Here is a 27,790-nt window from a genome sequence, read left to right on the forward strand (position 1 = left end):
ACAAACAATGTACAGACGATTTATTACACTCAGAAAATAACTACTACTCCTGTTCTGAATGAACCAATGTGTTTCTTAAGACTTGCTAACAGATTGAATGTCTTTTCACATATATGACATACATCGCCGCGCTCTCCTGTATGCACAAGCAGGTGCGTTTTCAGATGATCTTTCCGACTAAACATCCTCCCACAATAGCAACACCCATAGAATCTATCTCTGGAATGAACAGCACAGTGCCTTTTTAAGTCTGATATTGAAGAGCAAACACGCAAACATACCTTACAACTATACTTCTCCAACTGTATGTGATTACCAAGTTGAGCTTCAAGTGATCCAGCATGTACAATGTGTCTACTACTCCACATTGTACATAAATGATCAACATGCTCCTTGGTATGGGGAACTATCCTATGTTTCTTCAGAGAACTCATTTCAGAATATGCTTTGCAACATATTGTACAGTGAAAGAGTTTCTTATTGGAGTGTGTACATAAGTGTCTTGTTAGGGAACACATTTGAGAAAATCCCTTGAGACAAGTATCACATCTCAAGCTTTTCTCCTCATTATGTATGTGCACATGTCTAACCAGAGATTTCTTGCTAAGAACTCTTTATTACATATCAAACATGTGAACTGGCTTCCTCCAACATTTATTATGTCACGTTCCTCCAAATCTGCACATCTGTAAAGGATATTACCTTCAATGGAATGAAATAACAAAACACCAGAAAATTAACACTTGATCTCAGATATAAAGACAAAGTGGGAAATTTTTTGTACATAGGAAGAGGTAAAGAAAACCAATACTGAAGTCTTGAACGCACATATCCAATACACACGGTCATTTAACACTACTCAACAAGGTTTTCATAACATGGAACAGAATAACTATTTTTAGGTAATTTCTATGTCCTGATTAAGAATACGGCCTTGGAAAATTGCCTACACATCACATTTTTATAAACTCATATTTTTTAGTTACTGAATCTTATAAAAATGTGTTAAAACCTACCCACATTGAAAGAGGTTATGTTGTTTAACATAGACCTTTTATACAAACATACATAATTTCTGTTCTTTTAAAGTACCATTTGAAACATACTTTCTCATTTGTGGTTTGAATGAGTGTTACCCTTCATGGTGGTTTATTGTTTTATTACCCTTACTATGCGTCTGCACGGAGGGTAGGCACATCCGGTTATAACTGACAAAATGAAAGAAAAAATGGTTGCTTGCCGTTGCATTGTGAAAATACGGTTGCTTACTGTTGTACTGTCATACAAGAAACGCTTAGTTCTGATTGTGGAAGTGTTGTGAGCAGTACTAGTTATTCTGCAATAGTGTAAAATGGATCGTAACCATCGTTCATGTAAAAATTCTGCAAACAGTTTCTGCTATGTTTGTGGGGAATTAACTCTGAAATCACTGCATCGATCAATTACAGACAATGTAAAAATAGGCATATTACTTGTATTCTGACTGTAAAGTAGGTGATCAAGATAAAAATTGGGCACCACACATGTTGTGTAAAGTTAACAGAGTGAATGCAGGGGAAAAATAACAATATGTCCTTTGCTTTTCCAATTATTTGGCAACAGCCTACCTGTCATTTGGGAAATTGTTACTTCTGTATTACAAAAACAAAGGTATTTTCAAGGAAAACTAAAGGTAACATTGTGTTTCTTAATCTGCCATCAGCCACAAGACCATAGAACATTGTCCTAAAATTTCCCGTGCCTATCCCTCCCAGCAGTGGGCAAGATTATGTCATTCCAGAGGAACACGAGCAATCAGAATCTTCAGACTACCCTTCAACTTCTGCTGATCCTACCTATTTTCCCAAAACACCATTAAACACCTCATCTGATACGACAGGCAGAACTTAATGATCTAGTTAGTAATTTAAGTCTTTCCAAGTAACATGCTGAACTATTCGGTTCTAGATTACAAGAATGGAACTTATTAGCAAGATTTCAGTGTTCAGAAAATGAAATGATAATCTGACTACGTATTTTGTAATGGAAAAATCTGTTTGTGCGTGCAAAAATGTGACCAGGCTGATGGATGAATTAGCTATTGAATACACTCCAAAAGAAAGGAGACTGTTCATCGATTCATCAAAACTAAGCTTAAAAGCAGTTTTATTACACAATGGCAATACAAAACCTTACATTCCAGTGGCTCATTCAGTCGCTATGAAAGAAACTTATGAACACATGCCACTAATTTTGAATGCAGTAAATTATAAAGAACATCGCTTGGTAATTTGTGATGATTTGAAAGTAATAGCTTTGTTGCATGGATTACACAGAGGTTTTACTAAGTTTTGTGGCTTCTTGTGTTTGTGAGACAGTCAAGCAACAGCACAACATTATATGGTGAAGGACTGGCCTATCAGAAAAGGTTATATTCTTGGTGAACATAATATTAAATATCCTCCACTAGTGCAATGTGAAAAAGTACTCGTAAAAAAATTCTTCTGTCCCTGCTTGTAAAACTAGGGCTAATTAAAAATGTTGTGAGCTGGGCCAAGTGGCTCAGATGGTTGAGGTGCTGGCCTTCTGCCCCAACTTGGCAGGTTCCATCCAGGCTCAGTCCGGTGGTATTTGAAGGTGCTCAAGTACGTCAGCCTCATGCCAGTAAGTTTACTGGCACGTAAAAGAGCTCCTGTGGGACAAATTCCGGCACCTCGGCGTCTCCGAGAACCGTAAGAGTAATTAGTGGAATATAAAGCAAATAGCCTTATTACTATTATTTAAAATGTTGTGAAAGGTTTAGGTTAGAGTGGACAAGCCTTTCAATACTTAAAGACTCTAATCCCTAAAATCAGTGGTCCTAAATTAAAAGACGGCATATTTGTTGGTCCACAAATTGGAAAATCTTTGAAGGACAGCATTTTTCAGAAAAACTTCATCCTAAGGAATTACGAGCATGGAAATCTTTTGCATCTGTTGTCAAAGGATTTTTAGGGAATCACAAGGAAGAAAATTATCACCAAGTAATAGAGACGTTACTATGAAACTACAAAGAAATGGGCTGCCATATGTCACTGAAGATCTACCTCTTACATTCACATTTCGACTTAATTCCTGAGAACTTGGGGGCTGTAAGTGATGAGCAGGGAGAGCGATTTCACCAAGTCTTTGCTACAATGGAGCAATGGTATCAAGGAAGATGGGATCCTCCGATGATGGGCGATTATTGCTGGTTTTTACAAAGGCCAGTTCACATAAGAGAAAAAATAAGGTTTTTTCTCTATTTTATTGCATGAAGAGTAGTTTTTATAAGTTTTTATAGCTGGTCAGGTATTAATATGCCAGTTCTATCATATCTAAGTTACCCTTGAAAATTTTCATTAAAACATGTGAACAAAGTAATTTTTAATAGATCAAAAATCATGATTTATTCAGTGTATCAATTTGTGTTCAGTGCATACAAATTAGTTAAGTTCAGTCTAATTTATTAATGTTATGGGAAAAAAGTTCAAATTTATTGAGTAGTGTTATCAAATGACTATGCTGCAGCACTAACTCCATCAGCTGATAAGCCCTTGCATGAAGCCATCTGCACAAAATGAGAGCTGGTGATGGCAACACTATAGCGACAATCTATTGGTAGTGTGTACATTCTAGTTTACATTTTTCACCCTATAATACAGATTACAACAAGACTTCGTATTCAATATTTTAAGACAATGCTAAGAAGGAAGTTATATGGAATATGCTGGATTACATGGTCTAACATGATTGTAGTGGATGGTGAATGTAACAAGAATGGCATGCCTTTGTCCATTGAGTATGTTGAAGGATATTCTGATATACAATACAGGCGGTCCCTAAGGAAGGACAGGGAACAAGAGAAAACTCTGAAGAGGGTAGAAATGGCCTTCATCAGAGATGGAGAGGTTCTTCTTTCATGGATGGACAAAAAGACAATGACTTCAATAATGGATTCAGCAGAAATGACAGAAGTACCAAGAGGTGGATTTGAAAAACCTGCAATGAAGCAAGAATGTATTGTTGATTATAACCCACACATGCATGGAGTATTGCTGATCAGGATCTTGCAATGTATCCATTCATGAGGAAAACCATTAAATGGTCCAAAAAGGTATTCTTTTTCATTTTGCACTGTGCCCTCTTCAAAGGCAGTAGAAAAATCCCTCTCAAATCTGTTGTTGATGCAAACAGCCTGTAGATACTTGATCCAAGATACACAAATAATTGAGTTCATTCTGAAGCATTCTCATCATGCATGAACACTTCTAAATCCCCACCCCCAAAATGAGCCCCAACCAAGGAACCAATTTTTCAGTTTGATTGAAAAAGAAAACAGCATGTTCTTGTGGAATTTTCCCCTGTGAAAACCAAGAGTGTAATGTGTCAATCAAAATAAAATTAGAAGTGAAACAATATAGTACTGCAAGAAGTGTGGTGTTCCTTTCCACCCTGGAACCTGTGGCAACAGATATCACACCCTCAATATCTACTAGAGGTAAGTCCAAAGTATCAGGTTTCTAACATTTATACTTCAGGAGTAATGGTAATTTTTATTAAGTGCTGCATGATAGGAGCACCTGGCATGAAAACAGGTGGTCCAGGCATTCAAACGTCCCACTGAGAAGGTGGTATTAAGCGTGTTTATAAACTTCTCGGCGATGGGGAACTTTCGAGTGCGTGGACGAAGATGATTTCGGTGTGAGCAATAAGAAAACGCAGCGATCTGTTCAAATATTCACTGTTACAACAGTTTAGCTCAGATTATTTTCAAATGTTTACAGTGGAGACTCAAAAGAATATAGTTTACATTCATTGACGTTATGTTTGCCTTACAGTCCTCTAATAGAGAGATCTACCACATTTTATATGAAATGAAAGAGACGTTCTTGTATTTGTATGGGTTGTTTCAAAAAGCAATGAAAACTAGGCTAATATGCAATTAAAACCAGGGTAATAGTTGCTTCGGGAGTTATGAGCAAATGAACCAGGAACAATAGTTCAAAGATTCATTTAGCACATATCCCAGGTTAATGGGAAGATTAGTACATGAAAAAGAGGGCATGTACTTTGGCATGTTTCATCATCCATTACTTGGTCTTGCACATCATGCACACTCATTCTGTATTTATGTATCCACTCTCAATCTGGAGTAGTGCTGTTATTGTCTGATTTATTAAAACTTAATTACTTCTCCTTCATTCAGACTCTACCGTGCCATGCTTCTGCACCACGCAATATCATATTTCAAAGTGATTACGAGTTGTAAGAGGTTTTAAGACATTGAAAGTATTGCCAATGTAAAGATGTAAATCAGTGAAAATGTGGTGATTTATATGATCAATCTGAATAAGGAAACGGTGTACAACGGAATCTGCAGGAATGCAAATGAAATTTCAGTCTATATACTCTCAAATGGAAAGTGGTCAGATTATTTCCAACTCTTTAGAAAGAAAAAAGGAACACTGATTTGGGCTGATTCAAACATACAACGAAGGCAGAGATCTTCACTTTCAAAGATATATACCATCTCCATCTCGACAAATTTAGAACTTTATAAGGTAGAATAAAATGAAGTTAGGCCTACAGGGGATTATACCAAACATGGAGATCAGGCATCAAGGGGTTAAATGTTTTCTTTATTAGGTATTTTCTAATGTTGTATTTTTTAATCATGCATTCATTTTGACAAAAACTTTAAGTTATATATTAACTACGTTGATGGTGAAAAGAAAATGGCTTCAAATTTTACAAAATAATATGATTTATTTCATGCAACTCCTACTCTTTTTCCATATCATCAAAATACATAGAATTACTTATTTTTGTGTATAATTATACTGATAATGTTTACTAAACAAAATTTCTTCAAGAAAGAAGACAAAAGTTCATTGAAATAAAACAGACATGTGGCTTTGTTGCTGTCCTCATTCTGATGACCCCATTCATTACCCGTCTGTATACAAGAACAAATTTCTTAAAAGAAACCCCTCTTTGGCAAAAACTAATTACCAAACTGGTCACTAAAAGAGGAAACAATACTATATGAGCAACTGAAATGTTGTGGTTACCATAAATCGTTTTTGAGAAAAGGGTCCAAAATTTGTAAAATTTGATATTGCTAGAAGGTACAAATTTCCTCTTAAGTAATGTTTCATATACACTATCTGACTCTGCTACAGTTTCATTTGGGAGATAGAAGGGTCGAACTCCAATGTCAGCAACCCTGAAGATAGTTTTCCATGCTTTACCTTTCCCACACCACGCAACCGCAAAGACTATACCTTAATACGGCCTTGGTCGCTTTCCTTCTGGTCCTAGCCCACCATCACCGTAAGACCAGCCTCTGTTTGTCGGACTAAAACAATAGCAAAAAAACACATAATACAGAGCTGTATATAATCTAGCAATTATTCTCCGTACAAAGGATTTTACTACATCATCAAATACAAGGTTGAAGGTCACTATAGCTACTAACACTAGCTGTGCTATCTGATGGCGCATAGAAGAGCTAGTTTGTTAACAAGGAAGCCATACATTTCATTGACGACTTAAAAAGAGCTAGCCCGGATACATTTTTATCTGTCCTTGTATATGTACAAGAGGTTCAGGATCTAATTAACTTCCAGATAGAGAACCTCACAGCAGTGATATGTACAAGAGTTTCACAATCTAACTGTCCTTCAGGTTGAGGAAAACACAGTAGAGTATATAACCTGGGTCTGCTGAATCTTCATGTACTGATTATGTATAGAGGTAAGAAAATATGCATTTACTGACTTGACTGGCTCTGGGAAGCGACCTAAGAAATCTGCAACCACTTTGAGAATTTGCCTAAAAAGAGGTGTGATACTAAGATAAGAATTTGACAAAAGAATTCTCTTAGCTTTTCTTATCTCAATTCTCCAATTTCTACCAACTCCTGGTGCAAATGACCTTCGATGTTAGGCCCCTTTAAACAACAAGCATCATCATCATCAAATGTTAAACCGAGGAACTCAGTGGAAAAGAATGGGAAACCATCAATGTTTGATTTTCCAAAGACAATCTCGTGGAAGATTCTGGAGTATATCCCCCAGTCAGATCTAGCTATCCTTCAGGTTGAGAAAAAAACACAATTTTGTAATCATGGGACATTTATTTTCCTATTCAGATTTGATATTGAAGTTAAAATCCTTTGTATGGAGAATAATTGCTACATTATATTTATCTCTGTAGTATGTATGTTTTATTATTGTTTCAGTTAACAATTGTTCAGTTTTACTTCCTCTTAAAACAATAATCACCACCACATTTTAATGCACTACCAATTTCAAATAAATGGACTTGTGTTTTATGTTTTATCATACTGTGCAGTCCTTTCAGTGCTTGTATCTTTTTTACAAGACTTGATTCGTTTCTCTCCATTATACTAACCAATAGAGATCCTTTTTCCTTCCTAAGTTTGTACTATGTTTCTCATCTTTCACCTCCCTTATTCATCTTATTCTTTTTATCTCCCACTGGAGATGCTTAGACAGACTGAAAAACTTAAAAAGGTTACATCAAGTAAGACGACACTGAAAAATGCATAGCTTCCTTCGTAACAACAACAAAAGTGAGGGATAACAGCCACTCTGTAACTACTCTGAACCGAGAACTCAACTCATTGTACCATCAATTCTCTTCTCAACCTGATCGTTGGCAAAAATGCCTTTGAGTGCCTGTAATAAGATACCCCCCTGTATTAATTGTGAGATGCTGTCTTAAGATTTAGGAAAAACAGACAGACATGAAGAATGAACACATTTCTCTTACCATTACTGGTAATAACAGCAAAAAAGGAAACTAGGAGATGTAGAGCGTAATTACTTTGGAGAGCAACCATATGTCATTAAATAAGAACAGTACCCAAGGTACTGGTTCAAAATTGCTTTAGAAGAAAAATAATGTCATGTTAGTCTGTACTGAACAACTAATCTTAATAAAAATTAACAGTTAAATCTGGTAGTCAATACTTCATAAATTATTTCAATGTGTCCTTTAGTGTGATTCTTTAGATCAATGCTACATCCTAACAGTAAGCGACATTTAGAAGAAGTGCCATTGGCATGGAATTGTTTAGGGTGGATCTCAGCTTGCTAGGAAGTGACCCAAGCACTGTGAACTCGGAGCCGTGTCCTACAGCACATATGGAATGACACATGCAGGATCAAACGGCGAGACTGCAACGAACTGCCGCAGACTCAAGGTACTACTCAGGCGCGCCTTCACAGACAGTTCGTCTGGCATGACCTCTTCTGCCTCCACAACCATTGGGAACCATGAGAATTGATGCTGCCCATACAGCATTTGGATGACTATCACACCGCGTGTTCATGACCTGAAGATGAAACTGATGGTGGTGGTGATTATTGTTTTAAGAGGAAGTGCAACTAGGCAACCATCCTCTGTATAACACTAATCAGACAGCAAAAATGGAGGGGATCCGACACTTTGAAAAATGAAGGTATTGAAAACAAGGGCCACGAAGGGCGTGAAAAATGAAAGACGCCCTAGGCCCCGAGTGCTCTAATACCGTCGGGTCAGAAAAGAACAAGAGTTGACCAATGGAGGTCAGACAGGATAGATGAAAGTAAGGATACTGTCACAAGAAAGTCTTTCCTTGGACAATACCTTTTCAATACATACAATACATTTTCAACCTTCCATATTTTCCATCTGATAACTGGACGCCCTTTGTCACCTCCTACGACACGCAGGAGATACCATGGGTGTTATTCTACTGCCCCCATCCACAGGGGCGGGGGGGGGGGACACGAAACTCATGGTACACCACGCTGTTGTGTTGTGTGGTCATCACAACATTGCTGTATGGGGTTGTGAAACTTGGACCCTTTACCGACATGACTTGAAAAAGCTTGAGCATTTGCACCGACAAAAACTTCGATCCATTGTTATTATCTACAGGGAAGACGTCACCAACATTGCTGTTCTTGGGTAAGTGCATGCCAGGAGCATATAATTGTCCATCAATGGTCGTCAGCTTAAATGGACTGGCCATGTGTATGAGATGAGTGATACCAGACCTAATGAAGGCCCCATGAGGCGCTACAAGCATCAGCTTAAACACGCTATAAAGATGACAGGTCTTAATCCACAAACCTGGGATATGCTGACTCAAGACCATACAATTTGGCACTGGACCATCCTTGCTGCTGTCAATCTGTTTGAAGGGGACTGACGCAGATGTGAAGAGGCCAGAAGGGAAGGACAAAAACTCCATCCAGCACAACCACACCCTCTTTCAACAATTCCGTGCAATCTGTGTGGACACTTAATCCATGCTAGAAATGGTCTGTTCAACCGTCGAAAAAACATCCATAGACAGAAGTGAATTTATTGGAAAAAGTTAATTACTCGGAAACGAGTTAAAAAACCGTCGCTGATGACGTCCTAGTACTAAACCATCACAAATCAATGTAGGAAGAGGGAACAACAAAAAGAGAAAAGGACTAACATGAAAACATTTAAGAAAAAGAACAATCCCCCATAACTTAATAGATTACAGACACTGCTTCCATTTATTTGTGCCATGCTCCACACTTTTATCTATCCTGTCTGACCTCCCTTGGTCAATTTGTTCTTTTCCAACTCCGATGGTATTAGGTTTGGAAGGCCTACACTTCATGCCTTTTCATGGCCCTCGTTTTTCCTTGGCCGATAGCTTCATTTTCAACCTTCCATATTTTCGTCTGATTACTGCTGATAGAGGAAGATTGCCCAAGTGTACTTCCTCTCAAAACAATCATCACCACCCCAAAATTTTAACACACTGCCAGCTTCAAACAAATGGGCTCATCTTAACATATTGTGTGTCCCTCCCAGTGTTTCTATCTTTTGTACAGGACTTGATTTCAATCTTTCTGTTATACTGACCAGTACACATCCTTTTCCTCTCCTGTTTTTGTCCTTTGTTTCTAGTCTTTCACCTCTTATATTGTCCAGCTCCATGGTTAAGTGGTTAGCGTGCTGGCCTTTGGTCATAGCAGACCCGGGCTCGATTCCCGGCAGGGTCAGGAATTTTAACCATCATTGGTTAATTTCGCTGGCACTGGGGGTGTGTGTCGTCCTCATCATCACTCAACCTCATCACGACATGCGAGTCGCCTATGGACGTCAAATCGAAAGACCTGCCCCTGGCGAGCCGAACATGTCCTCGGCCACTTCCAGCACTAAATGCCATACGCTATTTCATTTTTTACCTTCTATATTCATCTTATTGTTTCTATCTCTTGTGCTTCCTGTCCTTATCTTTCCCTCCTTCTTGCTAATATAGTACTATTGTTAAATATTACTGAATACTGATGTATTCTATGTAGAAATGGAGGTATATCATTAACAAACTTACACATTTACTTCCTCGATGCATATTTCTTGCTTGATGTTGTGGTATTGTGGAAACTCTTCTTTGATGCTCTCTTCCATCTTCAAAAAAAAAAATTGATGATAAGAAGGCAAGTTCAGAAAGGATACTGAATCAATAAATAACGTCAACTTAAGAAAAGGTGCACTTACTAAAGCAGGGGAAAGGATTATTGTTATCTGACAACATCCAAGAAGTAATAAATAGCTTACCTGAAGATACTCTGGTTCTGTCTTTGGCATGACCACAAAGACTTCTTCTGGCACGTTATGAAGAGAGGCTGTGTTTCTGCAGTGTTCCTGGGAAAAATGAAAATGTAAGTTAGGAATCTCATTTTGCTAGGGTGTCAGGTCTATACATAGTATATCCATGTCCAGCCAAACAACAGTTCTCCAAATATAGCAGCAGATATAAATACATTGCTGACTTGTATATCTTAAGCTGTGCTGAGATGTTCTTGCTGTGGGCAAGTCACTTAATGTACAGCACCACACTGGTTCAATCCTAAGGACTCAAATAAGTCAGCTTCAAGTTGGCAGATTTATTAGCATATTAAAGAATTCCTGTAGGACAAAATTTGCCACCTCAGTGTCTCTGAAAACTGTAAAAGTAGTTAGTGGGATGTAAAAGCATATAACATTTCTTTTTTTTGTTTTGTTTTTTGATTCGTTGTGCTCAGCTGTGGAGCGCGTTTGAACTTATTTTGCACAAGGTTTCTTCTTCTTTTCTTCCCAATATCTCTTCATTTTAATTAAAAACCAATGCAGCAAAAATTGAATGGTTGCCAAGTACAACACTGTACGTAATAGGGATGGGACAAACAGTCACTTTCTAGTATTAGGTTCTAGTATATCCGTTACACTGGAGTATTAGGTTAGAGTATTTGGATATCAAAGAAACATAAAGAAGTTACAGGACAGTTCTTGGAAGGAATGGTCACTATACATGCTGCCTCTTGAAGCCCTTTACAGCCGCACCTTAGTAACTATGTAAATAGCAGTACTATCTCTCCAGCTCACTTTCTCCTATCACACTGTTCCTTTCACCAGCTCGTCGCTCAAATTATTAAATTATTCCGAGAAATTTTTGCAATGACCCATTTAAATTCCCAGAATAAATACTACAAAACCTTCATTTGCAGTGACAGCTAGGTATTTTTTTTTTTTGCTAGGGGCTTTACGTCGCACCGACACAGATAGGTCTTATGGCGATGATGGGATAGGAAAGGCCTAGGAGTTGGAAGGAAGCGGCCGTGGCCTTAATTAAGGTACAGCCCCAGCATTTGCCTGGTGTGAAAATGGGAAACCACAGAAAACCATCTTCAGGGCTGCCGATAGTGGGATTCGAACCTACTATCTCCCGGATGCAAGCTCACAGCCGCGCACCTCTACGCGCACGGCCAACTCGCCCGGTAAACTAGGTTTTTATGGCTCACTGTCATTTATTTAAATAAAAAAATATATCTAGATTAAAGCCATTTTATATTCTTCTTCTCCTGGTTCCTATCCGTTCCGGATGTTGGCAACCATCTTGGCTGTGCTCGTCCTGCCACTTGCGGCTCGAAAAAGCTCTGAAGATGTTTTAGAGGTCCACGTTCTGATGTTCTTAAGCCAGGATATTCTTCTTCGGCCAATGCTTCTTTTTCCTGGAAATTTTCCTTGCAGAATGGTCTGAAGGAGATTGTACCTGCTGGTGTTCCGCATGATGTGTCCCAGGTACTGGATCTTTCTTGCTTTCACGGTGGTCAATACTTCTTTCTCTTTCTTCATTCTTCGTAGAATCTCGACATTTGTGACATACAATGTCCATGGTATTCTTAACATTCTTCTATATAGCCACATCTCAAAAGCCTCCAAGCGTTTACCTAATGATTCTGTCAGAGTCCATGTTTCAATACCATAGAAGGGAGTGGAGAACACATAGCAGCGTAGAAGTCTGATCTTCGTTGACATTTCTAACCCGTGATTCTTAAACAGATTGCTCATCTTATTGAAAACAGCCCTGGCTTTTCCAATCGGGTCTTCACCTCATCAGAAAGATCCCATTGGTCATTCATGATGGTACCAAGATATGTGTATTTATGGACTTGTTCAATGTTGTTCTGGCCTATCTTAAGATGACATGCAAGAATCTTGTTTTTAGTGATTATCATTGTTTTCGTTTTTTGAGTGTTGACATCTAGACCATATTCAGAGCTCTTTTGTGTAAGTCTATCTACAAGGTACCGTAAACTATCCCCACTATCAGAAAAGATGACTGTGTCGTCGGCATATCGGATGTTGTTGATATGTTTGCTGTTTAAGAGCACTCCCATCTCCACTTCATCAAGAGCTTCCTTAAAGATGCGTTCTGAATAGATGTTGAAAATCAGTGGGAATAATATACAACCCTGCCTTACACCTCGTAGGATGTCTATGTCCTCCGTAGTTTCTCTGTCCAACCTCAGAGAAGCCGACTGGTTCCAATATAAGTTCACTATTATACGCAGGTCCTTGTCATCCAAACCAATGGTTTTTAAGATTTCAATGATCTTCTGGTGTTTTACTCTGTCGAAAGCTTTCTGGTAATCAATAAAACAGGCATAAATGTCGCAATTCACGTCTCTGCATCTTTGAAACAGCACCTGGATACAAAACAATGCTTCACGTGTACCAAATGCATTTCTGAAACCAAATTGTGTAGGAGAAATTTGTTCTTCACAGATCTTGTATGTTCTTTCGTGAATGATCCTCAGAAATATCTTTAGTAAATGACTCATGAGCTTGATTGTCCTGTACTCACCACATGTTTTAGCTCCGGGTGTTTTGGGCAATGTAATAAATTCAGATTTAAGCCAATCTCGTGGAATGCAACCAGAGTCGTAGATGTCGTTGAATAATGCAGTCAACCATTTTAAATTATCTTCACAGAGAAGCTTTGGAATTTCAGAATTTACATTGTCAGGGCCAGGTGATTTACCATCTTTCATTCCATTTATATTAATGAGACTTAAAACAAAAAGCCGATCTTTCAGCAAAGTTTCATTAGCTTTCATTAGGGCAAAGCATATGAAGCGGCTGGTAGTAAGTACATGAGGCAGATGAAGAATAAGTATTCTGGACATCTGAGGTAAACCATCATAAATGTAAAAACTATGATTTTGGGGTTTCTATCGTATGTGTTCTTTTGGTCATGTCTTCTTGTGGGTACACTGTTGCATTTGTATATTTCACAAGAATGAAGATCAACTATGTGATACTGCCGTTTGTGCAAGGAGAAACCAGCAATAAACAATGGTGATCATACAACAGCTCGTTATGCTAACTGCCGTACTCCTTAACGTATTGGCTCCTACGGTAGTTTACCTCGGTCAGAACTGTCCATTTGACCTGCCTTAAAGGTAGCAAAATATGCACCTTAGCTTCTTTCTGCTCTCATGTCAAGTTAGCGAAATGTTTCTTACGAAAGTTTACCTCTAACGTCCAGAATTACTCTTATTTTAGATTGAACATATTTACTTTAAAGCATGACATTATGAAGTTATAATCTTAAGTACATACAACATAAAATACGTAAATTTCATAAAACATGTTTAGCTCATATAGACTCGTGAAGCACCTTTGTTTAGGAATAATAATGGGTATATTATGTCTGTCTTTACCAGCTTACCCTGCACATACTTTCTAAATCATATTTTATGTTCATAATTTCAAATCAAAATCAAGAAAAATAAGGTATTCTTTTTTCATTATACACTATACCTAATCTATAATAAGTATATGGAGTTCACATACCTTGTTAACACAAATGATTTAGGGAAAACAAATCTTGAGAACAATTTTAGAATTTTAAGGAGTAATATAAAAAGAAAAATATTAAATATGTTAAAACAGTGACATGTCTGAAAGTACCATATTTTATTGACAAAAAGAAAATCTTTCCTTAAAATAGAAGTTTATTTTTTCCAACAATTGGAATTTATCTTACCTTAGATATGGAATCTTCACTAGGCCTCTCCTCCGTTGGTGGTTCAGTTTTTATATCCGAGACTAAAGCAACTTCCATAGCCTGTATTGAACAAAATAAAAATTTACTTCATGAGAAATATGTAGCCAAATTATTAGACTAGACTTCGAACTCTGAAGTACATACAAAATATCTGAGCAGTGGTGATCACTGGTGAGAAGCTAACGAAGTGCCATTTCACCTGTTTATAGATATTTAATTTTATTTCACATAATTTTATTTATTCCACTATATAATTAAATATTAAAACTTAGCATTCTTCTTTCTGCATGATGTTAATTTGGAGCACAAACACTGGCAGGAATATAAACAAGAAGAGACTGTAAAAGAGTCCACCGCTGTATGGTTAGAACTTCCTGCTTTCCTTTGGTCTGCAGGCCGAAACTCCTTCCTCAACTGTGATGGATAGCTGCATGTTAATGACTGTTTGTCATAACAACCAAGGGTTATGCCTGGCTAAAATGAGTTTCAGATTCAATTGCTTCTATTTTCCAGATCTCCCAGGGAGATTTAGAAACACATTGTAGCTTCCTTTTGAAAATAACAGCAAGGGCAGCAAATGGAGAGGCAAGTTTAATTTTCATTAAGAATACCAAAAGTATACTTTCTTCACTAATTTTGCACTTACAAGTGTCTAGCAGTAGGTTTAAAAATATATCAAACATTTCTCTGTTTACACCAGTCAGAACATTTGTGACTCATCAGAAATTGTATCAATCAATTAATCACTACTGATCTGCATTTAGGGCAGTCGCCCAGGTGGCAGATTCCCTATTTGTTGTTTTCCTAGCCTTTTCTTAAATGATTTCAAAGAAATTGGAAAATTGTTGAACATCTCCCTTGGTAAGTTACATCAATCCCTAACTCCCCTTCCTACAAACGAATATTTCCCCCAATTCATCCTCTTGAATTCCAACTTTATCTTCATATTGTGATCTTTCCTACTTTCAAAAACACCACTCAAACTAATGCCATTCCACGCCATCTCTCCACTGACAGCTCGGAAAATACCGCTTATGATAAATGTATCTCTCTTTCACCTATTCAATACAACTTAATATGTTCAAGTTGAGTTAAATTCTCATTAAAATAAGAATTGGTACATGCTTCGCCCTTTCCTCTGGGGCATCATCAGCCGGCTGAGTCAAGCCCAAACAATTTACTAACATGTCTAGATTTAGCATGCATTGTGTGAAAGGCTGTAATAGTGACTACTACTGATATACTTACTTGTGTGCTGACACTATCTCCATCCAAAACACAACTGGATTCAAAATTGCTTTCTTCAGCACAATTTCTCTTTGACTGAGTTTGGGCACCAGTTCTCACGGTCACTAGAACAGGTTCACTATCTTGCAGTTCTGAAATATCAGGTGTTGAAACTACAGAATATCTATTTACATTTCTATTTTTCAATCTTGCAAATCTTTCGAGAGAGCCTATTCCTGGTGACTTTCTTCTGTAACATTCGGGAAAGATACTTGGTATATATGCTGGACTAGCAGGATGTTGAGATTTACGCCCTCCTATGAAATGTTCGCTGCAGATTCTAGATGATTTTGAAGGCATCCACAAAGTACCATCTACCCTATAAAATAAATTGTGTAAAAGTTGCATGTTTATGTAAACATATCCTATTTTCTATATCATAATACATTTAAGTGAAATAATATATACCTTGAATGAAAAGCAGACATGGCATAATAGAATACATAAATTGACCACAGCACAATATCTCATCAAGAACATGTACACTAAAAAAAGCCTCTCATAGCAACATTTATTTTTACAATTGGCTTTACGCTGCACCGACACAGATAGGTCTTATGGCAATGATGGGATAGGAGGGCTTCGGAGTGTGAAGGAAGTGGCCATGGCTTTAATTAAGGTACAGCCCCGGCATTTGCCTGGTGTGAAAATGGGAAACCATGGAAAAACATCTTCAGGGTTGCTGACGGTGGGGTCCAAACCCACTATTTCCCGGATGAAAGCTCACAGCTGCGTGCCTCCAACTGCAGTCAACTTGCCCAGTAGCAATAAAATTAAAACACTACACAACCAGAAATAACATACGTAACTACAAGGGGGAATCATATATAAACAGGATTTTATTTTTTACTTAAATTCATTTATTGAAAAACACAAGGCAATTACAACTTATTTTTACACATAGTTTCCTGCTTTGGAAATGCGTTTGTCCCAGCATTTGGGCAGCTTGTTGATGCCCTCATTACAAAAAGAACAGGGTAGTGTCACCAGCCAGTTGCACAGGAAATCTTCCACACTCTTGTCATCTTTAAATCGTTGCCCTCCTAGAGCTTCTTTAAGCGGTCCAAACAAATGGAAATTGCAGGACAATAAATCAGGGCTGTAAGGAGGATGATCAAGTGTAATCCAGTGCATTTCCTGTAATTTGGAGAGATCAGAGCTGCAGTATGGGAAGATGACCTGTCGAATCGGTTGGTCTAGTCTTTTGCAGCGATATGCAGCCATCACCTTGTTCAACGGCTCGCAGTAGTAAGCCGCACTGACTGTGTGTCACTCATGCAAAAAAATCAATCAGCATAATGTCTTTAATCGCATGAATGTTTTCGTCTGTAATACAGGTCTGAGGACGGCGATCGTGTTGCTGATTTCCCACATGTTCCCATCCTTCCTTGAATTTTTTATGCCAGGCAAACACACGCATCCTTGACAATGTTTGATCAACGAACTGTGCCGTCAATCTCTATCAAATTTCCGCCACTGTAACTCCTTCATGAGTAAGAAATTTTATATTATGTGTTGCGCAGTGGAGGGGTGCACCTGTTGCTCCGACATTGTGAGCGTTACTAACGAAACGGAGGAGTATTTCTAACAGCACGTTCTCCCCAATCCTAACAGTCCCGCCTACGCAGAGCAGAAGCGCGGGACCAGTCCTACCAACTGCTGATGTTCAGGAACAAAAATCCTGTTTATATTCGATCGACCTTCGTAAAACCTGTTGATAAACTTAACCATAATAGGTATTTATTTGATCCTGTATTGACTTGTCTGAATCTATAAATAGTTTCTTTAATAGCTTCATAAAACCATTATCAAAACAACACTGCACAATACTCCAGATTGAAACATTGTGCGTAAACAAAAATTACCAAGAAAATGAACACTAAAGACTAGCTTCTAATGAAAGGGTCCAGAAGGAAATGGGAGCTGGTAATGAGCACAATCAGGAATAAACGAATCTCATTCTTTGGGCATCTACTCCAGACACCAGAAAACATGAGAATTATAGAAATTATGGAACAGTACAGCAAGATTAGATGGATTACAGAAATCAAGGAAAACATGAAAGAATTACAAATGACAACAGAAGATTTAAAAGACAAAACAGACAAAATCAAGAAACTCATAGATATTCCTGACTACAAACCAAGATCAACAGAAGGACAATGGGAAAGATGATTTCAGACAGAAAAAGAAAAGAAGTTGTTAAGATCCGAGATAATGAAGAAGTAATGGGCTGACAGAAAACTGAAAAACCCTTTTTATAAAACAGACTAAAGTGGTCCAGTGAAGGTCAAAAATGTAAAGAAAGAATTAATAAAGTTATCTACTGACTTTTCAAATTGATTTTTATGAGGTTGTGATGAACTACATGTCATACTTTGCTCAGAATTAAGATATATATTATTAAAATATATTCTTAATGTTATAACTTCTGGATTACTAAATATACACACAGAACTTCAATAGTTTACACAAAGATTAACAAAATCAAAGCACTGATTGTCTTTACAATGTTGAAGTACAAATGAACTTCCTCACAATCCTTGTCATCGCTATTATACTGGCTATGTTATCATTCAGACTACTTTAAAAATAGGTCTACAGAGCTCACTTTGCAAATATATCATTACTATAATTATTTACTTGCAACCATTAACCTATTTCTAAAATTCATGGTTAATATAGGATCTGCAAAGAGTTATTTGGTATTAATTAAAATATTTAAATCTCCAGTGACTTACTTCTTACGATTTACTGCTAAGATCCACCTCCTTCTCAAATCCATTTCGTGAGGTCGTGAGGGAAAACTATAAAATTTCACACTTTCTTCTGTATTACAGTACCTGTTTTTGCAGCCAACAACAGAGCACGTAACTCTGCCGGCACGTTTTGACATTTTAACAATAGCAATCTGAAGATAACACTATAAAAAGACTAAATAAATGCATGTAAACATCCCACGCACTCCAACCTAACTCCAACCTCTTACGTTGATATGGCATCCACGTAGTTCTCGTAATATCCACCCGCAGCAGCATATTTGTTTCTATACGCAGGAAGCTTGCCGAAAGCAACCTAACAGAACGCCTACCTCGACCCAAAGATCGTACAATTAAACACCAAACACTCTCAATACATTAATTAAATGGAAAAGCACACATTGTGCAAGAATACAAACGTATTCGCTACAGAGCTTTGTCAGAGAACAAGGCTTCTTGAGGGATTCCAGGACGTGGTAACGACCACAAAATGTTTCACATCATCGGCACACACAATCACGGTTTGGTTCGTTAAAACACATGTCTTATGATGGAAATCGATGGAAAACGTGGACCGCTGCGCGAGTCACTGTATTAATATGCCTGAGATCGAAGCGGCTTTGGCACCATATTGTCTGCTGTCATTGCATCCGTTATATAAAATATAAAAGTCACTCCAAATTTTAATTTATGTAACAGCTCTTGATATATTTACTTTTGTAGATTGTAGAGACCTAGAATGTCATAGGTAGGTCCTCAATGAAGAAAAGTTCTTGAGTCAGTTCATATACCGTACAGGGCTTGAGGGTGTATGTTTATACATAGCGCTCTTTTAAGGAAAATTGCTTTCACCCTTCCTATCTCTCTTAGGTCTTTCTTTTTCAGGAAGGTCCATATTTCAATACCGTAGGTCACGATTGGTGTAATTTTTAGATGGAAAAGTTTCAAGCAAGACCGATTGGAGTCGGCTGTTTTGATCGATAGTTGAATAAGATGATCTATGTCGTTTATTTGTATTAAGGATGCCAGAGTCCTTTCTTTTATGTGAGCTGTAAATATAGTCCCAGTTGTCTGGAAAGTCATTCCGAGAAAATTTGAACGTAATGTATGCTTCTTACAGGTGAGCCTTCATAACTAAATGTGTCTGTTGCTGCTCGCCTTCCTCCCCTTATAGAAACCATGACTAGTTTTCTGTTCATTAATTTCTAAACTGTTTTCTTTGGACCAGGTTCATTATTGCTTTTTGAAGTTCATCTCGGTGTGGCGGCGTAATTATCATATCATCTGCGTATAGGCGTTGCCTACGAGATATACAACGCCAGGACCTAGCTACTAATTTGCCACTGAAAAGACGGCCCGACCGTGTTCACGGTTTGGCCGCTAGATGTCAGGTTTCTGTCCTGCTCTTGGCGGACTTAAACTTTAACCACTTTAACATTGTGATACACGGAGTAATTGTGATGTTGTGCTGATTTTATGCAATTTATTGTGCGTATTGTCCCTGTCGATGAGTATCCATGAGGATGAAATGCACAGTGCACTGGTGTGTGCCTCTATATACTTCGGATACCGCTAAAAAGCAAAACAATGTGACGTTCCATAATTTTCCTTCGGAGTGCGGTTTGAGGGAAATGCAGGCAAGCTATTTCGTGGCACGAGTATGTAGCTTGCATTTTAATACATATTTCAGTGTAAGCATATCAATAAAGCGAATTCTCTCCAACGAAGTTCCCTCTGTTTTTAGTGCATATCCTCTTCACAACAGAAAAGTGTCAAACGCAGGAAGGTCCCAGCTCCAAGAAATGACGTATTGCCATCAAAATTTAGTAAAATTTCTGATTCAGATAACGATGAACATACCATATCTTCAGCACATAATTGATCTACGTCACCCACGAACAAAAAAGGAGTACCTACAAGTCTCGTTTCTATGTCAATGCCAGATTACGGAAAACAGTCTTTATATTGAGAAGTAGGATACGGTAATGCAGTCAGAAAAACGATTGAAGGTATCTAAACTTGACCTAAAAGTAAACCAAATTGAAATAATGGTACAAATGATCATTTAGGAGCGTCATTGCCGTTATAACAAACTGAATCTTACGGGAAGAAAAAGTGAAATACGGGGAAACTACGCTAAAAATTGCGTTCTCTGGCACCGAAAGCACCTACCGGCTACAGATTTGATATCCTTGCACTGCCTAACTGTACCACATCAGAAGATGCTGAAAGTTATGTAGGATTTTCTAATGGCGAAACGGGCATAATCGCTCTCCAAACAGCTGCTTCAATACGAATGTCGCAACATCAGATTTGTGGAGTAAAAGGTGGGATAGCTGATAATTTATAAGATGGTAAGGAAAAAAAAGAAGCAAAGTATTCTCCGTACAGGCCATGAAGGCCCTTGGAGGGATGGAAGGTTACCTCAATATGTAAAGTTTCCTGCAGAAGAAGAAAGATTACTGGCAATGAAAGTTTCACAATATTGGTCACTTCCATCTAGTAATTGTTTGAGTAGTACATGTCTATCGGTTTTTCTCTGGGTACTCCAGTTTTCCCTGTAATATTTCATACCAGCAACACTCTCCGATATCATTTCATGTGTCAGTCATTAATCATTGCCCCAGAGGAGTGCGACAGGCTTCAGCAGCTGGCACAATTCCTATCCTCGCCGCTAGATGGGGCCTTCATTCATTCCATCCCTGAACCAGTGGAATGACTGGAAACGGGCTGTGGATTTTCATTACCTGTCTATCGTCTGCATTAATAGGCTGTATAACATGTGTAACACACATAGTAAGTCATCATTTTGCTGTACATCATTACCAGGGGAAGGGATATTTACGCACTAGTAAGTTAGAATACAAACGTGTTTTACCAAGGTGCAAGTGACTTCCACCCGCACAATGGTTCTGCAGTGAGATTTGCATAAATATTAGCGATTTGAACTATCAGAACCACTAAATATTATGCAACTCACTGACATAACTGTAGAGCAGCTAGATGACACTTGCACCTTGTTCAAATACGTTTGATGATGATGATGATAATGATGACAATGCTTGTTATTTAAAGGGGCCTAACATCTAGGTCATCGGCCCCTAATCGTACGAAATGAGATGAAATAAAATGACAATTTTAAAGTCCAAAATCCTCCACTGACCAGAATTCAAAACATGATGACGAAGAATGAATGGATGGCTATGAATTTAAAACAATCAGTGGATTTTACCCACAATGCGCCACTTTCCCAGAAACTAGCATTAAACAATAGTTGTACTGATCAAGGGACTGCTTCTAAAGCACAACCCTGAATCAATGATGCTTGTAGTAGATGCAAGTGTAATACTCATACAACTTGGAAACAATATTCTTTGACCTATGAGTAAATAATGCAAATATTGATGATGATGATGATGATGATTATTATTATTATTATTATTATTATTATTATTATTATTATTATTATTATTACTTGTGAGGTATGGCTACGAAGTATTTACATCCATTTGGTATTATTATTTACGTAGTTATGTCCGGATTTTATTTGGTACAAATCACAATATTATTTGTGAGGTTATGTCATGAAACATCTGCTGTATATTTATTAATATGAGTTTATTTAATGTAAGAACACATAATAGTATATCATTTATTACCACCTGTATATATGATCTATAATCCAGTGTAACATTGTGCAACACACTGTAATATCCAGAATAACGTATCTTTGGCACTAGATAGTTGTAGAAACATCTTTACATTGTAACTAGGCTATTGGAGATCTCAAATTTAGGAGGAAAACATGGTATGTCATATCCTTCTAGAAGCCTGGCCAGGCAACATACCTAGGTATATAAAGAAGCAGTCTTGTGAATGAGAGTTGAGTTGTTTTGATGAGACTTATGTTTAAGTCATGTATGTGAATTGGTTTTGTTGGGTTGGTAGTTGACATGCAACTATTGCAGAGTCTCCTTATCTGTATGCGTCGTAGTAGTGTTTTGTTTCATAATGGCAGTTCATTGCTGTGTGTGTATAATGAGAAATAACTTACAAATAAATTAGTGTACGCAACTGACAGCATTTTGTGTGCATCTTTGTGGATACTTCATAGTCTAAAGGGGTCAAATATCCAGGTCATCGGCCCCTCATAATGGTACTTATCACTAGGAAAGTAGAACCATAGTATTTGTCATGTTGCGGTATTAATCAAAAGTAGCGTAGACTCGTGGTATTCCACACATTATGATACTACTCCCAGGTAATGTAAAGCACACAGTAACACAGACCTATGGTGTTTCTCACACTGCAGCGCCACTTACAGGCAGTACAAACCTATGGTGTTCCTCACATAAGTGTACTAATCACAGTGACTCGTACTATCCCGTGGTGCTCCTCTCATAATGGGTACTAATCACAGGCAATGCAGACCCACGGCGTCGCTCATATAGTGGTACCACTCACGGGTAATGTAATACACACATGTAAAGCAGACCTATGGTGTTTCTCAAATTTCGGCACCACTTACAGGCAACGCAAACCTATAGTGTTCCTCGCATAGGTGTACTAATCACAGGGACTCATACTATCCCATGGTGTTCTTCACATAGTGGGTACTAATCACAGGCAAGGTAGACTCATGGTGTCGCTCATATATTGATACCAATTGCAGGTATTGCAAAACCAACCCTGTTTCACACTGTGTCACTACTAGTCACAAAATGATTGTGTACCTAACATAGTGGTACTAATTACACATAGCCTCATGGTTCTAATTCGATCCTCCCTTGGTCGCGCCTTTTAGTCGCCTCTTAAGACTGGCAGGGGATACTGTAGGTGTATTCTTCGCCTGCATCACCCACTCACACAGGGACAAATACGTTTGCATTCTAATCTATTCGTGCCTAAAAATCCCTTCCCTAACCATTACAGCCATAGGCAGGATACACATTCAGATTTAAAATCCTGGAGGGGGAAGCAAAAATTTAAGAAGAAGAAATGGATGGTTTTCTTTGAATGTTCATCATCATCATCATCATCATCATCATCATCATCATCATCATCATTATTTATTGGTCTTTACAGACGATTAAGACCCCAGCAGGTTACAAAATGAACTATCAATCATACAAAGTCACAAATACACATGTCTATTGCAGATGTTGACCCATTGCTGTTTCTCGCATCTTTTTCCAAGGTTGCTACCTCCACCAGTTCAAAAGTTGCCATTCACGATCTTTCTGATGCATCCTCGGGCACCCTCTCGTGCATTTCCCATGTGGATGCGTGCAAAGTAAGAGGGGGGGATAAAATCTGAACGGGATTATATTTTTTTATTTAAATTCATTTATTGATAAACACAAGGCAATTACAATTTATTTTTCCACATAATTTCCTGCTTTGGAAATGAATTTATACCAGCATAAAAGCAGCTTTTAGATTGCCCTCATTGCAAAAAGAACAGGCCCGTGTCACCAGCCAGTTGCGCACAAAGTCTTCCACACTCTCGTCATCTTCAAATCATTGCCCTCCTAGAGCTTCTGTAAGTGGTCCAAACAAATGTAACACAGGGCGATAAGTCCGGGCTGTAAAGAGGATGATCAAGTGTGGTCCAGTGCATTTCCCGTAGCTTGGAGACACTTATTGCTGCAGTACGGGGCCACGCATTGTCGTGGAGGAGAATGACCTATCGAATCGGTTGGTCTCGTCTTTTGCGGCAATATGTAACCCTCGCCTTGTTCAACAGCTCGCAGTAGTAAGAAGCACTGATTGTGCATCACTCATGCAAAAAAATCAATCAGTAAAATGCCTCAAAAAAAGGTTGCAAGAACCTTGCCAGCTGACAGTCGAGTCTTGGCTTTCACTGGTGCTGCCTCCCCTTTCCTCCACCAATCCTTACTGAGTGTAGAGATGGACCCATGTTTCGTCATAGGTGACGATCTGACTCAAAAATGCATCACCTTCTTCCACAAACCCTGTTGTAAACCTCTGACAGACCTCCAAATGTCTCAACTTGAGATTTTCGGTCAATAGACGAGGGACCCATCTGGAACACACTTTACGGAACTGTGGGTCGTTTGTGATGATTGTTTGACAGCTCCCATAACTGATTCCAACTTGTTCTGCAATTTCTGATACTCTCACCCATCGTTATTGTTGTAATTATCCATGATAATGTTGCTGCTGTTGTTGTTGTTATCACCACCCCTGTTGCGTATTCGTCACTTATTAGTTTATCTGAAGACAGTTGCCCTATATCACTAGTCTGAAACGAGGAGACAATATCTGTAAGTATTGGTGAGATGCTTTTTGTTACAAGTCAAAACATCAAAGGTGAAATGGATTTTCATCACTTGAACCTAAGTATCTTCTTCGATGTTGCTGGTTATGTTTGTATGGGTAGCACCCAATTATAACTGATGCCCAGAAATAAAGTAGATGTATGTAGTAAGTAATTGGTTAAACAGCTCATTCTACATAATACAATAAATTCAAAGAACACCCACCAGTCTAGAATCAGAGTCAAATTTTGATACACCCATGACAAATCCATGGGGCCGACATGAAGTTATCGCCCGTTCTAAATCATATATATACTGATTCCCATAGGGACTTAAAGTATTTTTCCCGAATGAGTAAATGTGTAACAACAATATAGTTGGTCTGTTATTGGACATTATAAATTTTCCAGCTAACCCATTCCTGGTTGCCAGCGTTTCGCCTCAGTGTGCTAAAACTATTCAAATGCTTGTGAAGCAAAGCATAAAGCTGTAATTGGAAAGTTTTTCCATAGCACCGCTGGGGTGCTGCCAGCCCACGATACCGTAAAAATCATATTTCCAGTTTCAGATGCATTGTTTTGTAGTTAGTGTTCTAATGGTTCATAATAAGATACTTCTTTACTGAGAGTTGAGTTTTACACTAATTTGTTTTTTTATTGTGCAGTGTAGCAATTTTAATTTTTTATTTTAAAGATATCTATTAATCTCCAAATATGTCATATTGTGTGCCTTTTTGTACTTCGAACGAAAAAAAGAGAAGCAAAGGGGCATTATAATTCGATGAATTTTCTGCAGATGAGGACAAATATAATGAGTGGCTCAAAGTAATTTCTCGCAATGCCTTTGTCCGAAACACTAATTCTGCTTTTACTATTGTATTGCAGCCATCATTTCTGAGAAGATAATTATTCATCTGTAGGGGGGAAAAGGAGACTAAAATAAGAATTTGTATTCCTTAACTATCCTAGTTATAAGGTGACTAGTACCAAGTGTCCCCAAAGAAAAACCATACTACCCTCACCCAAGAAATGCAAAAGAGTAGAAGCTGCTTATGATTTTCAAAATCCCAATGCAAGTTGTTCAACATCCAATAATGAAGGTACAGGAAATTTTAAATCTAAAATTCATATAGGCGTAAGCTTGCATCCTCACAGGATAATAATAATAAGAATGGCATGTGGACTCTGGAGAGGCCTGGTGCAGGTCTTTAATGAAATGAAATGGCATATGGCTTTTAGTGCCGGGAGTGTGCAAGGACAAGTCCAGCTCGCCAGGTGCACGTCTTTTGATTTGACGCCCGTAGGTGACCTAAGTGTCGTGATGAGGATTAAATGATGATGAAGACGATACATACACCCAGCCCCCGTGCCAGCAGAATTAACCAATGATGGTTAAAATTTCCCGACCCTGCTGGGAATCGAACCCAGAACCCCTGTGACCAAAAGCCAGCACGCTAACCATTTAGCCATGGAGCTGGACAGGTCTCTAATATCGACGCCTTATGGATGATTTGCTTGTATGTGAGGTTGGGGCCCTATGTATGATGTATATTCTAATACTGAAGATGGCATACATACCCAGCCCTCAACCCATCGGAATATAAAAAAACTGAATGTTAAAATCACTGACTCGGGCTGAAATCAAACTCAGGACTCCTTGGACCAAAGGCCAGGATTCTGGACACCCAGACAATGCCTCAAATATTGAGGAAATGGAAAGAACTATAAAACCAGTTGTGTGTGAAAGTAACCCAACTGAAGAGTAATTTAAAAGAGAAGCAGAAAGAACTAACAAAGGTACAGATAAAACTTAATGACACTGAAAATGATGCTTTCTACAGGGAAATGCAGCTTTTGAAGAAAGAAGAGCTTACCAAGTTTTTATACTTTCCTCTCTGTGAATTTTTATGTAAAACTCTACTACAAAATAAGCTCACAGGACAAAAAAAATATTCAGCCCTGAAGAAATCATTACAAGCATCATTTAATACAATGTAACTCCACCTCTGGACTTGATAACCACCTGGATTAGGTTAGGAAGGGAATCCAAAATGTTGTTCAGGTACGTCACATCCAGGTGTAGCCACTCGCTGAGGATTTGATCGCGCAATTTCACCAAATCGTGGGGATGCTGATGTCGGTGATTTACCCACTGTTTCAACATGTCCCACACATATTTTCAATGGTGTTTGAGTCCGATGATTCTACAGGGCCATTTTTAAAAAATCTGGGTATCAATAGCATAATACCAATATAAATGGTCCATTATTGGACATTATAAATTTTCCACTGAACTCATTCCTAACCAGCGTTTTGCCCTCTTGGAAAATTTATAATGTCCAATAATGGACCATTTATATTGGTATTATAAATTTACTCATTCGGGACAAATATTTCAGATTCCGTATGGGAATCAACATCTATATCATATCAATAGCATACTCATCATGCAGATGTTGATTGAAAAGCAACACTTGATCATTCAGAATGGTTAAATAAACACGCTGGTTCATGTTAGCGGTCACCTCAGTGAGCAGGCCCCAATCCAAGATACAAGAAAACATCCCCAAAACATCACAAACTCACATCTGGCTTGAACCTGACCTTGCACACATACAGGATGAAATGCTTCATTTGGCCTTCGGCGAACTCGACGAAGTGCACCATTGGAATACAGGCAAAAACATGATTCGTCAGACCACATTACGTTCCACTAGTCGGCTACTGTCCATGTTCAACGATGTCTAGCCCATTGAAGATGTGCAGCTTTATGTGCCTGTGGGAGCAATGGCCTCTTACAAGGTGACTGACTCTGAACGTTCATTGCATGCAGTTCCCGTCGCAGTGTTCTCTTGCTAACAGGTTGGAATGGACCTTCATTCACTGACTAGCAATTTCTGTTGGGTTTGGAATCAATTTTGATTCACAAGTCGTGAAATGTGTCTCCGGTCCCTTTCAGTCAGGATCTTTTTTCCAACCACAATTCTCACGTCGCGTTTCGTTGCCACATGTAGTACACCACTGCTTGCAGACAAGCTGAATAGTCTGCTGCGAAACACCAACAAATCCAGA

General features: G+C 38.3%; 1 protein-coding gene across 3 annotated transcripts; it reads right to left on the reverse strand.

Moving 5' to 3' along the window:
- LOC136881998 (THAP domain-containing protein 11) lies at positions 1–27,790 on the reverse strand. Of its 3 annotated transcripts, XM_067154479.2 has the most exons (7): positions 18,421–18,646; positions 15,641–15,998; positions 14,372–14,452; positions 10,618–10,704; positions 10,391–10,467; positions 6,285–6,358; positions 641–686 (listed from the first exon to the last, which is right to left on the reverse strand). In XM_067154479.2, exons 1-6 carry the CDS (start codon positions 18,573–18,575, stop codon positions 6,286–6,288), a joined length of 831 nt encoding a protein of 276 aa, XP_067010580.2. In that variant the 5' UTR covers positions 18,576–18,646; the 3' UTR covers positions 641–686; position 6,285. The 3 variants fall into 3 exon arrangements, with proteins under 3 accessions (XP_067010579.2, XP_067010578.2, XP_067010580.2); XM_067154478.2 differs by lacking the exons at positions 6,285–6,358; positions 18,421–18,646 and adding an exon at positions 27,305–27,790 and having other exon boundaries at positions 1–686; XM_067154477.2 differs by lacking the exon at positions 6,285–6,358 and having other exon boundaries at positions 1–686.

The sequence above is a fragment of the Anabrus simplex genome, chromosome 10 (assembly GCF_040414725.1).
Source record: "Anabrus simplex isolate iqAnaSimp1 chromosome 10, ASM4041472v1, whole genome shotgun sequence".
In the NCBI taxonomy this organism is placed as follows: domain Eukaryota; kingdom Metazoa; phylum Arthropoda; class Insecta; order Orthoptera; family Tettigoniidae; genus Anabrus; species Anabrus simplex.